The 17,212-nt window shown below is 47.9% G+C and overlaps 1 protein-coding gene across 1 annotated transcript in view; it reads left to right on the top strand.

The window, feature by feature from the left end:
- Nucleotides 1-1,414: 1,414 nt before the first annotated feature.
- The window catches only part of LOC139768858 (uncharacterized), an 88,471-nt gene continuing 72,673 nt past the window's right edge, over nt 1,415-17,212 (top strand). The window contains exon 1 of the mRNA XM_071699468.1: nt 1,415-2,364. Within this exon, the coding sequence (XP_071555569.1) occupies nt 2,231-2,364 (134 nt within the window). The 5' untranslated portion in view covers nt 1,415-2,230. The remainder of the gene's footprint in view (nt 2,365-17,212) is intronic.

The following is a 17,212-nucleotide window of genomic DNA, read 5'->3' as shown; positions in this document are numbered from 1 at the left end:
ATCGCGTTAATGTCTCTCTAGATTCAAAGCTCCGTGCGTATGCACTATGCACACATTGCGCACGTCGTAGACAACGGTCGTCCTTATCGAGATCGCCTGATTTATTTACGCGTCGGAAGCCTTAAGCGGCGGCTTATTAAAAGGATCCGTAACGCACACGCGTATAGTTGTAATCGCGGCACATCCTCGTTCCCCCTATTCTCCTTTTCTATCCCTCCCTCCCCCCTGCTTTTTAGCCGCCGTCGCTCCCTCCCGCACCACGGTACCGGTCTTTCGCTGCAAAACCGATAAATTATGCATTCCATTATTCATGCTCGCTCGCCGTAATCATGTACGGCGGTTGACAAGATCCTGTCATGCTTTACAGGCCTCCTGGCTTCGCGTTTGTTTGCTACTCCGCGAAGTAAGGAGGACCGTTTACGGCAGTGAGACTGCAAGCTATTCAATTTACCGGCTCTGAATACACGGCCGAGCTTTGAGGATATGGGAGTCCGAAGGATACGCGGAAGGAGAGAGAGAGAGAGAGAGAGGAGGTACGCTTGTCTAGCCTAACACCGTGCGTAAAATTCGAAAGGCCGAAGAAGAGATGCCGGAAAACGATAAATTATTTATAAGCCACACTTGAGAGGCTATCGCACCAAGTTTCGCGCTTGTCCTGTTGCACGCGCGCGCATATTCAATGAACTTTGAAATGCTAGATAGTTAGATATTAACGATGTAAAATAGAACGGAAAATATCGCGACGCCCGTGGCTGTGAGTTGTTAAATCGATAATAGCGCGCTCGGCCATCTTTCTCTCATTTAATTCAAACAATTCGAATGAAGTTTGCCGCTTAGAAACGGCACGCCAGGTGTTAAAACATGACGACCACGACGCCGCGACGGGGACCGTTTTCTATTTCTTTGATGTATGCATGCTCGCCCATATTACAAAAAATACTTGTATTTATCTGATTATTATTCAAATGCGCGAGATAATTGGAAGAAATCGCAGATCGAGCATGCCGCTATACTTTCTCACAGTGCACAGTACGCAGCAACAAAACGGAGAAAGAAAAGAGAGAGAGAGAGAGAGAGAGAGAGAGAGAGAGAGAGAGAGAGAGAGAGAGAGAGAGAGAGAGAGAGAGAGAGAGAGAGAGAGAGAGAGAGAGAGAGAGAGAGAGAGAGAGAGAGAGAGAAAGAGGAGAAACAGAACAGCCATTCGACAACGGGAAAAATCCTATCGCGGGCAGGTGCCTTCCTGTTTTGCTAAAGTCAGGTATGCGCGTGTAGGAGAAGAAATCAGGGGAATCTGGGAACATTAAAACGTCGCCCAAAGGTTTTGAATCCTAAACTCGCGCTCCAGGCGATCCCGAGTCCCGAGCAGTCCCGAGACTAGGAAGTAAACGGGCGCGCATTTGAACGAGCCGTTCGGCCGCGCTCGCCGGCGCTCGGCAGTCTTCGCGTCGCGGCCGCCCTGCCAGTCTGCCACTGCCACTCCGTCCCGTCCCCTCCCTCTACTCGCCTCGCGTCCGTCGTCATCGCTTGTACTGGCGCGCGGTAGTGGGGACATCGGCGGCAGGCTCAATTGTCGGTGGATCGTCGTAACGTGTGGACGAGTGCGCGTCGAGGTCGAGGGTTCGGAGCCAGGGATTAAGAGCGTGTGCCGCGATCCGGGGCGCGCGCCCGGTGCAAGAGCGGAAACGACGCGTGCACGGGCCGAAGTCTGTTACGAGGCGAAGTGTGTCCCGCGGGTGTGTTTGCGTGCGCGCGCACGACGTGCGGATAACTTCACGCGGTAAGCGCGTGAGCCTGCCGGACGAGTTCCGAGTTCCGTTCGTTCGAAGTTGACAACTCTCGGCCGATCCGCTCGTTCTCCGCACCCTGAGATGCGCGTTGCGGCCGTGGCGTTTATCGCGCGAGACAACCACGCGATATTTCGCGCTCGGTGGCGTTGACGGAAACGAGCGCGCCCGCGCGCGCGCGCGCTCGCTCGCTCGCTCGCTCGCGTCCACCGCGATCGGAGGATCGGAAGATCGATCGTGAGTGAGAGGGAAGAACGACTTGGGGAAGGATAACAAAGACCCTCTCTCGTTGCTCGTTGTCAGTGACAGGCTGAATCAGTGTGTGTGCGCGCGCCGAATTTCGGGATCCGCCTGGATATTTTGTGGTTTACGTTCAACGGCTCCTGGAACTTCGGAGTCCCTTTTTGTGCGATCGCCGATCGGGAGCCCCCTTGGCAGCAACGGCCATGACCGCGGACAGCCTGTTCGAGACTACCAGCATCCCGGGGCATCTCGCTCCCACGCCCGAGAGACTGGAGAGACTTCTCTCGAAACAGACCCTCGAGGAGCTCTACGAGGTCGAGGAACAGCCTTTCGCACGGTAAGCCACGACTCGAAACACGCGGCTCCATTTCTCTCTCTCTCTCTCTCTCTCTTTCTCTCCGCTTCCTCTGGCTCTCCTTCCTCTCGATCGCGCTCCACTCTCTTTCTCTCCCCTCCCCCGCTCCCGGGTTGTCTTTGTCTTCGCGTAACCTAACGAGGCTAGGCCGCTTCCGACCTGCCGCGACTCCGGTGACCTCCCGAGGCCGAGCTTAACCTCTTCCGTGCGCTCGATGTCTATCAATATTTACGCTCGAGTCGATTACTATAATGAACGCTGTTAGAGAATGAGCTTTTTTTTTTATCGCGACATCTGATACCTGTGTATTGTGTGCGCGAACAGATGCGGCTTCCCGTCAGGTTCCGCGTAAGAAACTCAACGCGACAATTTAATGGCCTTCTTTGCGTTATTTGGTACATTTGACGATGATTAGACACTTATCTGTCGTTCATGAAGTAGCTTTTGAAAAATAGAGAGAGGACACCGTCGGAAAAGTATCGCAGTCAATATTGACATTAGTTTTTTAAACTCCGTTTAGATTAGATTCTTTTATGAATGTCAAGTTCCTTCTAGGGATCATATCAGGTTAAAAGTAGGAAATAGATAAAAGATAAAACGAGAAGAATTTCTATCTTGAAAAAAATCTTCTTTTTTACGAAGAATTTTATAAAAATTTAATAGAATTTAATACTGGAAAAGACCCTCGATTAATATACGTGTAGTTGGTTAAAAATGTTAAAATAAATAATAATTATATAGATACAAATGTCACAGATACGGAAAATTATATTGACATTACATAGAAAGTCGAGCACGATATACGCGCAAAGTAAAGAGAAAGGCAGATAAAGGGAAATATATGTCTCATTTCTTACATACGAGATACGCGAGATGCGATGCCGCGGAAATTTCAATGTCGCGAGATTATTGATCGGGGATTCATGCAAAGTGGAACAGCAAGGTTCGTAGAAAATGGATCTGGCGGTTTTCGATCGCGATTCTCATCTCCGACATGCTCTGTTTTAACGAAGCGAGAAGTAAGGTAAAAAAAAAAAACAAATAAGGTCTCGCTGCAAAGAAAATGCGGTTTACGAAAGGTCCTCCGTGCGTAAGGAGCCTCGTTTCTCAAGCGAATTATATCCGATGCGCGCGAGAAAGGGGGACGCGATTTGACGCTATTGTGTGCGAGAGCGTGCGAATGCGATCTATCATCGTAGGTGATAAATGCGTGCGAGGTAACGCGAGATGCGGGTAATTAGTATCTCGTGACACGCGCGTGTCTCGATGCGATTACTCGTGGGTTTAATGGAAGCGCGAGCGTGCACAGAAAGATTTTTGAAATGTATCGTATCGCGCGCACGTATGGTAGCGTGTAACAAAAGAATATATCGATAAGACGTATTACGTCTTGAAGATAACTCGAACGGTATAAAGTACGGATTCACTTTAGCACGCAGCAAATTATCAATTTAATTATCAATATCATAAGATATTGGAGATCGTTAATGACTTATTTACGCGCGATTTAAGCGCGGGTTAAGAGATCCGATAATGTACGAATGATTATATTAGCTCTTCGCGCAAGCGTGATTAATCGCGAGAGAAAAATTGAGGGTTATCTCAGGCGCATTAAATTAATTTATAAGATTTTCGCTTTACGGGGAAAAGATGAGCGAGGTTTTATCGTCACTCAATTTTGCGTCGTATTTATATCCGCATTTTATCGTCGTATTAAAGTTACTGCATAATCGCGTTACGACACGCGTCTTATACCTATTAAAAAAAAAAATCCGCGCTCGTTATTCGCGCCTCCCCGGTTTACCTTTAACTAATTTTCCGCAAATCCCTCGCATATCGGGCTCCCTTGCGTAATTGCGTGTTAAATCACGCGCGTCGACGGAAACGCGCTCGTTATGGAACCATTTCACGCGTGTCTACGATTTTTTAGTGATTTACCGCGGAGAATACTAATGCTACCTTTTCTTGCGATAGATCGTTACACGTAGCAAGAAAGTAACAGCTTCTAAACACATATGGTACCATTGTAAATATGCTCGCCGCGGTATTTTACCGCCGTTCATACTAAATTTCATTCAATCTAGATAAGAATTATTTGACTATATACGATCGTAGCAAGATATATGACGCTTTTAACATTTTAACGCGCAAAACCAAATGACGTGTGAGATATCGGGAGAAGGAGAAAAAGGATGGACGAGTAATGAGAGAGACGGAACTGCGTGATACATATAGCTTTAATACGATTGCACGAGTTTTAATGGGCTTTTGCGTTTGGTATTCGACGGTTTTCGGATCGAGGGGACAAGAAATCTGTAAAGTTGGCACCCCAAACCTTGAAATCATTCTTCTTTGGGTTAAATCTTTAGAACTTTTTCTCTAACCTGTCAGGAACTCTAGAACTCTTTGGGGAAGAGCCAGAACTCTCCATCAATTATATCAAAATTCCAAAATTGGGGTGCTAACTTCACAGAGGTCAAGGAATCTCGCTAAATTATTTCGTCGCGACAACAACGACGACAGTCGGGAGTTTCTCCTTAACCCATAACCGTACCGTAGCGTCTTACTGGCGCCCAATTGTTTCCGTTCGTTGAGCAGGGCCCCGGGCCACCCTTACCTCGGCCCTGAGGCCCTCTTCGTGAAAGAAAGTGCTCCCACTGCGAGATCGAGGTCGAGACTTCGTTCTTCTCGTCTCGATACATTCTTTTACGACTTGGCTGGGAAGGGACTCCCGCTGCTCTCTTCCCCCGAAGCCGAAGACGTTTCCGCCGCGTCGCGCCGCGCCGGCGAAAAGAACGAGTGGAGCAGGCCGCTCGAAACGGTCTTTTTCCGAAACTATGCAAGGCCGTTCAGGGCCCCTCCATCCACACGGCACATGCACGCAGATCCGAAGCTGCGTGACGTGTCCTGCGAACGGCTGTTGCGCCTAAAATTCTAAAGGAAATGGGTCCGGGGAGTAATCCTCTCGAATGGCATCCATATGTCTGATTCAAGCGCCATCGGTTATCGGTTTCCCACAATTCGCTTCCCCTAACGATGATGCTAAATTCATGAAAGACAACGAATTGCACGCAATTCATACTTGCGGCCATGAGTAACGTAAGATTACTCGGTTTACGATGCGATACTTGGAAGGGTCATCGATGCCGATTATACATACAGGGGAGGAATGGAATGCTTTAATTACGCAAATGCGAAGGAAAACATGGTTGATATCATAGCAGAAAATAAATAAGAAACTTATCTGTGTGTATAGAAATTTAATACAGCATGACATTGTTTTCACTATTTGATCATTTGGGTACGTAATAGACGACCGTTGATCGTGTTGGGTCATAGATGTGGCCTCCGTGGTGAGATTGCGAGTTGAAAAATCGGATCGAGCGAAACGACGAAAGCACGAGGAAAATCCCGAGGCTTAAGATTAATCGCGATAGCGCTAATTAACGATTAACCAGCCGCGCGTATAAATCTCTTACATGCCGCGGCCAAGCGTTGGAAATCCAACTATCGTAAATTCTCGATGAACTTTAACGCGTCACGTAGATATAATATCCGATAATTGCTAAGCCGGGTAGTTGCTAAACATTTTATCCGCGGCTTATATTACGGCGGGAAATAAATTTCTGCGAATTAGAAGAGATTCTCCAGAGCTATCTCTTCTAATGCGTGGCTTTAATATATCTCTCTTCTGAGAGAGAGAGAGAGAGAATTAAATACTTTCGATATACGTATCATATGTTATTCTTTTGCGTTTACACCACTTTCAGCGAACTCGAGCGTCAGCTCCGTGAATAATATCACGATTAATTTACCGTTGGACTGTCTCTGTCCTGGAATTTTTATAACTTTGCAAGAACGCGACACGTGGTGATGCGACTTCCTCTCGCCTCGCGGTATGTTATGACGTCTCCTTAACGACCGGACGCACCCGGGACCTTCCTGAATGGCGTTAAGCACCGTCGAGATTTATGCAAACCGTCAATCACCGCGCTTCGTGACAGCGACGCCGTGGAATGAAAAGTATCAGATAATAATCGCCGCCGCGCTCTGCCCAACACCTGCCGCGTTCTAGAATTTCTCACGAGATCCGCCCGGCGCGATGCAACCACGCGCGAGCGTAAATAATTTCATAATGCGAACGATTATCTCGACGTCCGTGCACTCAAATAGGACTGCGCTTCGCACAATTTGTGTACGGAGGCACTGGATTCTCTTGGAAACTTCAGTTCCTCGATGCGCTTTTGTGTGCAGTAGACTACGTTAGAGTCTCTTATGAAAAGCGGAGAGAAAGAGAAAGAGTGGATGCAACTTCGTAATGTACAAGTGGAAATCTTAACCCTCTTGATAAGTACCACTGTTGTCCCCAGTGCAAGCATAACTTTATGGAAAATTAAACACTTGAAAAATCAAGTTGTTATTCTGTCTTACTTATTGTTATCGTGTGTTGTTATATTTATGTTGTAAAGAACGGGAAAGCGATAAAAGAGAATTATTAAAAATTGCTTGCAGCGTTTAAAGTTCAAACTGTTAATACGGACGTATATTGTGAAGTATCCTTGTAAAATTATTCCACGCCGAAGCGAATAAAATCGCGGCCGGGCAGTTGAATGCACAACACATGCGTTTATATTCACGCTTTGATATAGCGATCCCAATCGCGAGTGACACATCGTATATCGTCACGATATTAAATAAATAGAGTCTTCCTGGTATCAATTTTCAGCGAGTTCGCTTCCCTGTCCTCGCCCTCGCCTTCCCTCGCCGCTTCCTCGATCGCGAGTACGTGCAATCGAGCGCAAACAAATCGCGTCAATGTTTATCTCACCGCCGCGCCGTGCCGTGGCGTTTGCGACATCGCGTCGTGCGCGTGGGGCCCGGTGCACGAATTATATTGCGCGCAAAATGCGGAATGCGGAATGCGTCGCTCAGCGCGAAAAAACGATTTGGCGTTACACAATCTTTCTCGCCCGCGCGGAAATCGCGTGGTTTCCCGCTGCGCGACTCGATTTCCCTACGAGCTCGAACGCTCTCCTCTTTCTTTCTGCGTTCGTTAACCGGCCGCGTAAGGCGGTTATTCATAACCGCTCCGTACAGTAAACCGGCGATAAGCGAAGCAGCCCTGTCGTTGCTTAACGGCGCGGCGCGCTGCCAGTCCGCGGACTCTTCAGCCGCGTGCACGAATCGTCAAGCCGACGCCATAAACGTCGGCCACGGCGGGGCCTCGGTATAAATATTACGTCTATATCGGCCTTAGGGAGCGTTAGTCGCGGGCGAGTGTAAATAAACTCGTGGCGAGAGAGAGCATTCCTTTCTCACCAATTAAGCGATTCTGGCCGCGTAATCGATACTTACTTACTTACGGCGAGAGAAGCGCGCGAGACGCGGCGTTTTATATCGAGCGTGTGCGTCGACTCATCCGCCAATTTGCAAAATTGCCACTTGCGTTAAATGTAATTTCACTGCCACATTAATCGTCGGTGCGTCTCGTCGCCGATTCCGCATCATCCCGATTCATTTCGAGATGACAGAAAACGAACGATTTGCTTATCCCATTGACCGAAAATGAAGAAACTTATCGGAATATGATAGCTTCTCTCTTTCTGTTTCTCGCTTACGAACGCGAGAGAATCTCTTGCAAGTACGGTTGTTAAAAGGCTCGAAGTTCAAGAGATCCTCGCCGAAGCGCGTTTTAATCTTTCGAAGCTGTGTCCTTGCATGATTTATTCATCGAACGCTTTCTAGTGTTCTTCCATTTGTACACACATGCCTAATAATAATATATGTGTGTGTACAGTCATCTTCTAAAGATGATTGTGCATGTTGGAAAAACGGCACTCGAGAGTCATCGACGCATTTCAATCAGCGAAAATGTTTATTACATGTGCTCCGCGGAATATTGAATCGTGCATACATATATCTTCAGTAAAAGTTGTTTGAGAATTTCCGGATAAGATGTGTAAAGCGTTTCGACAAATTCATTCCAGATATAAGTTGAAGTAGACGTTGATGATATTACCACTTTATATGCCGTACAAATCTCATTCTTTTTCTCTGTAGAAATTAAAGAAAAATTATTTACTGGAGATACGATAGAGCATGACAGTTGTACGCTATGTAATTTACATCTACATTGTCTCTCTGCATCTTATCTCCCCATATTCGTGGCGAGTATTGGTGAGTATTGGCGAGGTGTCCCTCGCGATCGACGGAAAATAGCCTCATCTTCCTCGCGCAGTCGCGCAGTTTCCGGTGGTAACGGAAGATGCGACGATGCCTTTCGCGTATGTGTCCGGAACGATAACGAAGGGAAGGAAGGAGTCCCTTATGCGGGTCCCCGTTCCCGGCGGAAAATAAATACTCGCGGTCTGCTGCGGGCTCTCGCCGCGTGCAGCTCGTAAAACGAATTGTGTTCCGAGATGTCTCGGGATATTGGCTCTCTCGCGGCCGGTATATCTTCGGTCGGGCGCAGATCGTCCTTTTGTACGGTCGCGCGATTGCTAGAGGTGGAGGTATTCCAGCGTATCTTACTTATAAGGATATAAATATCGAATGGCAAGTGCATAGCGGACAGTCTCGGCATACTCCGCCCGGCCACGAGCTATTTTCAACCCACGCCAAACTCGCTCCTCTCTAGTTCCCCGTCTCTTGCTCCTCGCGCGCCCGTATCCCTGTCGCACGCCTTCGTGTATATTCTAAGGTCCAACCTGATACCATAAAGAGCGTCCCTCTGACAGTGTCGCGCGTTTAAATTCCTGCGGCGCGCGACGCTTCGTAATTCACCGATATCGCATATTGTGTGATGTCTCTCCTTGAAGCTCACGACCGCCGTGTGCCGCGTGGGTACCCAATATCGTTTCTCGAGGGGGCGCGTCGCGATTATTACTCTCGCCGATGAGGTATGTGGATGAAAAGAGAGAAAGAGAGAGAGAGAGAGAGAGAGAGAGAGAGAAACGAAAAAATAGATACACGTGGTAAAGGTATGCGTTCGCTTTGTAGCCAGGAACGTAGCTACCGTATGGCACGCGAGATACAGAGATGTACCCATTTTGCTCCAATACAAAAGCGACAGAGATAACATTATATTGCCATTTGATCTCGACAACGATGTACATCTTCATATCAGACGTACATACGAAAGACGGTTTCATTTAGTACTGACACCGAACATATTTGCAATAAATAAATGCACGTTTGAGCATCCGTAAGATATTACTTGGGTTTAACTGAGTTCAATGAACAAATCGCGCGTGCACATGACTTTCCCGTTGGCAACGTCATTTCGAAGAATCGTTCCCGCGACAAAGTCGGGAGAGAAAAGGAAAGAGAGAGAGAGAGAGAGAGAGGGAGAGAGGAAGCGATCGAGTGGAAGGAAAAATCCAATCCACGCGAGATCGAACGACCGTGGACGAGTTAACGCGACAGGAACGGGCATGCCATCTGGAAAGTACCCGGTAACGGCACTTGCAATTAGCGCGGCGAGCAGGCTGCTTGCTACGCCTGCCCACTTGTTTGGGCCTTGTGTCGCGCGATTCGATCGCCGAAGACGACCTTCCATCGAGAGGGGAAAACGAGATCACGGGGCGCATTCGCCAAGTCGATTCGATATACCCGTCATGAATGTCATGATCCCCCTACGTAGGGTGGGGAATGTGCCATATGCGGACGATCGGAGTCTATACAGCGCATTGACTGACGTAACTCCGAATAAAATTATATCGCATTCGAAATTATCTGGGAGCCCGGGATAATTGTGTTTGTTCAATTGTCGAAGCGAGCGATGCAGCTGTCGCGTGGATGCTTTGAAACGAGCAACGCTCCTTGCGCTGTTTTCAAAGCGAGACGAGATGACGGGGGAAATATTTAATTATATCGTTGGCAATATTGAATTATTTATATATCGCAATTACGATATCGAGTTAATTATGCCAATAGATTTCTTTAACTTAATTATCCCAGAAAGAACAATTCGATGTTCGATATTATCGCATTTTGTTGAACGAGGTTTCGTTCGACAGCTCGTTTTTATTGCGTACAGCACAACGAACTTACGCGCGTTAGAAACGCGAGAAAATCTCCCTCGAGACTTTCTCGAGATCGATTTCGACAAATGTATATGTATGTAATAAAAGAACATCAATCGATCGTTGTCACTCGATTTCTTTCTCCGGCTGCGACTGACGCTGCAGGATTTTTCTTTAATCTCGCGACGGTTCAGGGTAGGAAACATATCCAACTGCTTCTTCTCGATAAGCAACAGCTGTCTCTCCCCAAAGTCCTTCATCGTCGTACAGTCAGACCTCGCACACTGCAGTTAGGCTTTTAAGGATGCTTCCTGCGCATGCAGCAGTCGCATTTATTCACTTAGCATGACAAAGCTTCTTTCCTCTCTCCCTCTCTCTTTCTCTTTAGAGGAAGATGCTTCATGAATTCTATGGGTTTCGGCGCGCGCGTTGGCGGAGGACCTTCCGTTCACATTATTTTGGTTGATTCGGCCGCGTCTGAGTAAGCATGCGTTGCTTATTTTGGATATCGAACGACACGTTCGATTTAAATACTGGCGTGTTTTCTCGTCAATATTATTTGTTTATTTTTCTTTTCTTCGACGCAATGCGTAACGTTAATAAACTGTTATCGCTCATTCTAGCGTGTTTGAAGGATATTCAAATTAATATCTATATTTCTTTCTCGAAAGAAGATATCCGACTGAAGGAATTTGATGTCCGACTTCGACGAAGCGGACTGACAATCGCCGACTATTTGCGAGCGATTCCAGCAGTAGTTATCGATCCGTGGCCAATGATCAACGATCAACGGCGGCGGCCGCGGCGACGGCAGCGACGACCTTGAGAGGGAAAGACGGTGATTGTTCGTCATCGCGATCGCGTATTTTCTCGCCCGTGAAGATCGGGGCTCATCGGTCGCTCTTTTTCGCCGTTGATTCTCTCCCTTGCTGTCTTTCTGCTCTTTGTTAGATTGCGACGTTCCGATCGGGCGGACCGATAAACATAATTAAGGCGACGGAACGCCTCGACATGGTGCGCTTTATCAGCGACTTTATCTGCACCGGTGATAATCGTCGTCATCGTGCGCGGAAGGGTTGTTTAATAAGACATCGTGCTCATACGGCAGTCACGATGGCTTTCGACGGAGAGGGTGAAACTCTAGAATAAAATTCAAATTGCGGAGTCCGTCGAGAGACGTTGCGATCGGAGGGGCCGAGATCTGATGTATCCAGGCGGCGTGTTAAGATCGGCGAATCTCAATCGAGCTCGAGTCTAGCCGAACGATCTACGCGAGAGTGCGATCACGACACCGAAAGGGAAACCGCTGGCGGAGAGGCGGTGGTGTGCGCAGTTGTCAAGGTATTACGACACATACTAACTGCAGAAAAAATCTAAACGGAGAGGGAGAGAGAGAGAGAGAGAAGGGCGGCAGTTGGATCGCTCGCGATATTGCAGTGATCTATGAGTCACGATCCCTTACGGCGGGACACCTTTGGCCCAGATCACACCGCTCGCGCACCATTGTGCCGTCACGACTCTCCGGGAGGGTTATTTCGTAGGTCTCTGTTGGTCTCTGCCGCCCCCGTCCGCCGTCGCCGAACATGGGAAAGTGTCGATTCGACGTCGCTCTCGAAGGCGCAACAACTTTCGAATTTGCCCGGATCCTCAGGTTACGTCGCCTGCTCTCGCTGCACGCCCCAATGTCGTGCCACGCTCATCACGTTTCAACGTGAGCGTGTTAACGGCCACGTCGGTCTTGTCACACGTGTCTTGAGATACTTTTACTTAAATTATCTCGCTCTTTAAACACGTGTGCGTTGTAATTTTATTTTTATTTTATCTTTATTCCGCTCGCGACGTAACTTTTCATGACGTGAACGTTCACGGAGTTAATCGAAGCTTATTTTGCCGGATCTGGAAATGACACGTTCAAATATAAATAACGTTCCTGTTTGTCTCGTTTCCGTGTGCGTGTTCTCTTCCTTCTGTCGCAGGATCAACACTTTTCCTTTTTCCTTTTTCCTTTTCTCGCGAGAAAAGAAGGTCTATTCGTACATATAACGTCTTGTGGCGCGCGAAATGCGCGTTATCCATCGGCGCGTTATCTTTCTTCGTTGCTTCTTGCTTCTCCCTATCCCAGGCTTTTATCTCGATCGTAGCGGCGAATCATGCGGCTACTTCGCGCGGTCCTTTGTTACTTCTGTTTTATCGAATGCGTAGTAACGAGATACAGTCTCGAGCAATGTAACCGTGGAGAGGAGGGAGGAAACTTTCGAAGAAGCGGTTGATGACGGGTATCTTTGTATCTATCGACGGGGATTTGCCGATCCTGTAACAATTCAATTCGTTTCATTAAAACTGTCTAGTCAAACCTGGACTGATCCTTCGTTTTTAGACCAGTCTTTTAGATATTTTTAGAAATTCTGAAACGTTAGGCTTTTAAGCTCTCTCTTGTGCCCTTCTATTTCGTAAGGAAGTAATAAATTTCAGGATTTCTCTTTTTTTTATCTGATAATATTGAACATATTCATTGACATACATAAAGCGGGCAATCATTTTGTGACATGCAAACGCATATTAAAGTGTCCTTAGAGCATGAATGACTAAATTCTTGTCCGGTCCAGGAAAACGTCATGGTCGGACGACCACAAATGGTGCTTAAAGTGTTAATGAATTTACATTTACGCGATTAATCGTGCCTTTAAAACCAGTTCTTAAACCAGAAAGCGGGGAGCGTGGGCGTCGAACAACTTCGCGGCGTTAATCTGATTTTCGAGGATACAAGTCGCACCTCGTGACGCGAGGTGATCCACGGGCCGGGCAAGAATGAAAAATGCATCTCTCTTCGCTCTCGAGCGACTTGCATTCCGCTGTTTCGGAGCGCGGAGACAAAGATATTTTTACATGTTTCACGCCCACGTCTGTCGCACGATTGGAAAAGCGTCCTCCCTTGGGAACCTCGACACTCAGCCCCACACGCCTCCGCCTTAATTAAACTCGGAACGAAGGAGGAGTTCTAAAAAAAGTGACAAAAACCGGCATACGCACAAAGACAGAGAAATATATGCCCGAAATTATTTATTACTAACGCATTGCGGATCCCATCACTATTAATGGCGTCCATAATGAATCCCGTCTGCATGCGACACGAGGGTTAGAGTCACACCATCGTTGCGACGGAAATGACTCGAAAGCGGGGGAGCGTTTGTTACAAAAGGGATGCGAAGTCGCCACGTAACTCACAAGCGGCAGGAGGTGCAGGTTTATCCAGACACGCATTATACAGCGCGTTGCAAAGACACGCAACCGGGCGGTGTTGGTCTCTCTCGTGTAATAAAATTCTACGGCGCGACTAGACGAGTCATTTTTGCTCTCTTTCTCGCGATCGGTCGCGGTCGAACGGTTCGTTTCTTCCTTCAATTTTTCTCCGCTGAAAAAAAAACAAGAAGAAGGATCGCGCGTAGAGCGTAGCGCATGCCGCTTCTTGTCGCCTTGCCGTCGCTCACTCGTTCGTTTCCCGCGCTCGAGTTGGCCGACCTTCACCCGACTACCGTCGCCATTATGCTCGTTACACACCAGTCGCAGTTGTAATTTACGGTTAACCGAACGGAAACCGAAGGGGAGCGACCGCGTAGTAACGAGGTCGGTGCACATAGGGTCTCTTAACGAAGAAACCCGCCGTCGCAATCGCCTCTCGTCTCTCTATACTCTCTATACTGTATCTTTCTATCTTCGTCCGACTCTATCTCGCCGCATTTCGTGGCGGCGCGGCGTTTATTCCTCGCTGATCCCTCGCGATGCCGGTTTCCTGGAATCGTAGTACGTGTATAATTTTTAGATCATTATTCAATCCATTCTCGATTGCGAGAACTGGCTGCCGGCGGCGCGGCGGTTGGGTACGGCAGAAGAATTGATATATATTGGCTTCAAAGATTTTCTCGTTTACCTATTTTTCTTTCGTCTCGGCGGGTTATATTCCCGAAGTTGCCGCGCGTGTAGAAAGTCTCGCAAATAACGGTCTTCGACGGTGTCTTTTTGCGCGGACGACTGGTTCTTGGAGATGCTGTCGATTGCGTATCGCGGGCAGCCACGATATGTCCAGAAATCGTTTGAAAGTAGTAATCCGACGTTCTGGTTGTCCCACTTCGCTAAGCCGTCATCGGCTTGCATTGCAGTTCCGCGTCTGCATTGTGGTGTCTATTCGAAAGGGAACAACCTTGTCCGCATTTTTCATCGTGTCGCAATACGCCTGCCCTTACGTCAATGCGATTATCTCGTGGAAAAAATCAAGAACATTGCTAAGTATATTGCTCTCTTACGATAGTCTTCTTGCGCCCTTAATAAATTTCTTCCTGTATGAGATTAACATAATTGGTACAATTTTCAGAAAGATAACTAATTCGAGTTTTACTTACCGTTTAATCTCGATGTAGTTAAGTCTTGAAATATGTTTTAATCTCAAGCTTGGCTGTGTAAAATTAAATATTTAAAGTTGCAAATTAAATATCCTCGAATATTGGCGAATTTAACATTGATTATTATCAACGAGGAAGAGACTCGTTTTTGCATCGAACGCGCGATCGCTACGACGCGCGCGCGGGTAATCGATAGGCCGCAAAACCCAGCGTGAAATCGGCCGCACGGCGGAACGACGCGGATTTTTCATTCCGCGCGCGTCCCCTTGATTATACTGGCGCAATTACGCGCGCGATTACGGCTCGTAATCAGCCTACGCGTTTCGCGGAGCGACTCCGTCCTGTGTACGAAGGAATTGCGGCGCGCACTGCGCCGGATATGGAGGAATTGCGCGAATCGGGAATGGGACAAGTTTTACCGGCTCGCATACCGTCGTTGTCGTCGTCGGGGGCCACTCTCTGCACGCCGTCGCCGCTCTTGTGCATTAAACCCTTTTTATTCTGCCATGCGTACGCACGCGATGCTTATGCGAAAGAGCGACGTATTAGCGGGGCCGTTATTGTTTCTCGTGCCGGCGCGCGCGCCGTCGGCTCTCTTCGGTGCTCCGTGAGCTTGTAACGCGTTCACCGTAGGTAGATATTTATTGCTACCTGCTGCTCTTCCCTCTTACAGCCTATTATTCTCGCATTTGCAAGACACTGCGTAGCATCGATTTCCGAGATTATATTCCGAGGCTTTGGTACCAGCAGCCGCCGCGTGTATATGCCCGTGCCCGACGCACAATCCGACCGCGAATGTCTGTTTTACACACCGTAATAATGTACCTGTCGTTTTCTTTTTTTTTTTTTTCGTCACAGTGAGTTATGGTCACTGTATTATTCTTACGATTCTTCAACTACGGACACATCTTGTTTTATTTTTATTATGTTACGCGAATTCATTAGCATCTCGGACAACAAAGCACTCGTGTAACTTATTGTTAGAGATAAAGTAACGAAGCTATAACAATAACACTATTCTCGCGTAGACTTTGTAACTCTTTGGTTTCTCACGTTGTCTCTTTTCACCAATTTTCTTCGCATTATCGAGAATAAAATGCAAAAGCGCAGGACGAGAAGCCGCTTTGCGGAATAGAGAGTCGGAGTCGTTCTCGTCGCCGGCCGGCCGGCCGCCAAGGTAAAAATAAGGTTACGCTCCGGCGAGCGCATGCTGCGATCCGGTCGGAACGATCCGGCAAACCGCGGCGATCGCCCTCCGGATCGCTGTTCTGCAAATAAAAAGACAGGCGCGCTCACCCACGCCTCGCAGGAATCCCAAGGGCGAGCCTGGCTGTGCGCGAGCCCGCGGGCCGCGGGGCCAGTTGTCGGGCGACGATCGATATAGTTCACCGAGATATATCGTCTTACCGTCCTCTCTCTTTCTCCGTCCCAGATTCGAATGACGGTGCGCGCGATGCGGTAGTAAATAGCCGGGCCCCAGCTGCGCGCGGGACCCTCACCGGCGACGTAATGCAGGTCAATCGACCGGAAATGCGTCTCTCGAGGTGCGAGCGTCGTGTCTCGATCCACCAGATCCATCTTCAGTGAGACGTGCAACCCTTTCTTAAGATCCCTTTTCAGCCCCACGCGATGTGTGAAAATATTTCCCGCGGTGCATTTGGGACAAATTGAGTGTCACTAAATCCTTCATTGTGGAGAAAATACCCTCGGAAATAATTGAATTGTGCAACATGTTTCCGCTATTGTTATTTCCAGTTACGTTCCATTATCGTATTGCGTTGCGTTACGTAAAATTATATACGGATGAATTTTACTGACCGAACCGACCGAATTTATTATTGTCCACCGCGATCGCATGGAAACGATTATAAAAGCGCGCTGGATGCTGGTTTCCTCGCATTCCGTAATTTTGGTTGCACCATTGCACGCGGTAACATAAAGTGTCAACTTTACAGGACTTTCACTCGCGCTTTTGTTGCCCGTTCTGAAAAGAAATACCGGGATTACGTCTTGCATTCTGTTTACGTCTTTCTTTGAGACTTTTGAGAGCATCTATCTTTGCATTTTTGCAATTTGTGTATCTATCGGCATGCGCGCCTGCTCGTGGGTCTACGACCGCATTGCGTTATTATATTATATATCGCCGACTTGTACGAGCGATATACCTTCGCGTTTCGCTCCTGCGTTCACGAAAGGAAAGTGTACGCGAAGCTATATTTGGCCGACATCGCGACGATTTTCGCAATAGCGCAGTGCACGCGCTCGCCCGAGATTTCGTGCGTGCTTACGCGGTACGCTCTACGTGCCGGGTTTACATCACGCGAATTATACGACATTCGATATTCTCTAACCCTCCGAACACACACGTCGAATACCTCACGAGCGTTGATATTTTGCAATCTCTAATCG

The sequence above is a fragment of the Temnothorax nylanderi genome, unplaced genomic scaffold, assembly GCF_030848795.1.
Source record: "Temnothorax nylanderi isolate EJ_2023f unplaced genomic scaffold, tnyl_v1.0 TNYL_tig0018_pilon, whole genome shotgun sequence".
NCBI lineage: Eukaryota > Metazoa > Arthropoda > Insecta > Hymenoptera > Formicidae > Temnothorax > Temnothorax nylanderi.
The sequence above is the reverse complement of the archived record's forward strand: the minus strand, read 5'-3'. Positions and strand labels throughout refer to the sequence as shown.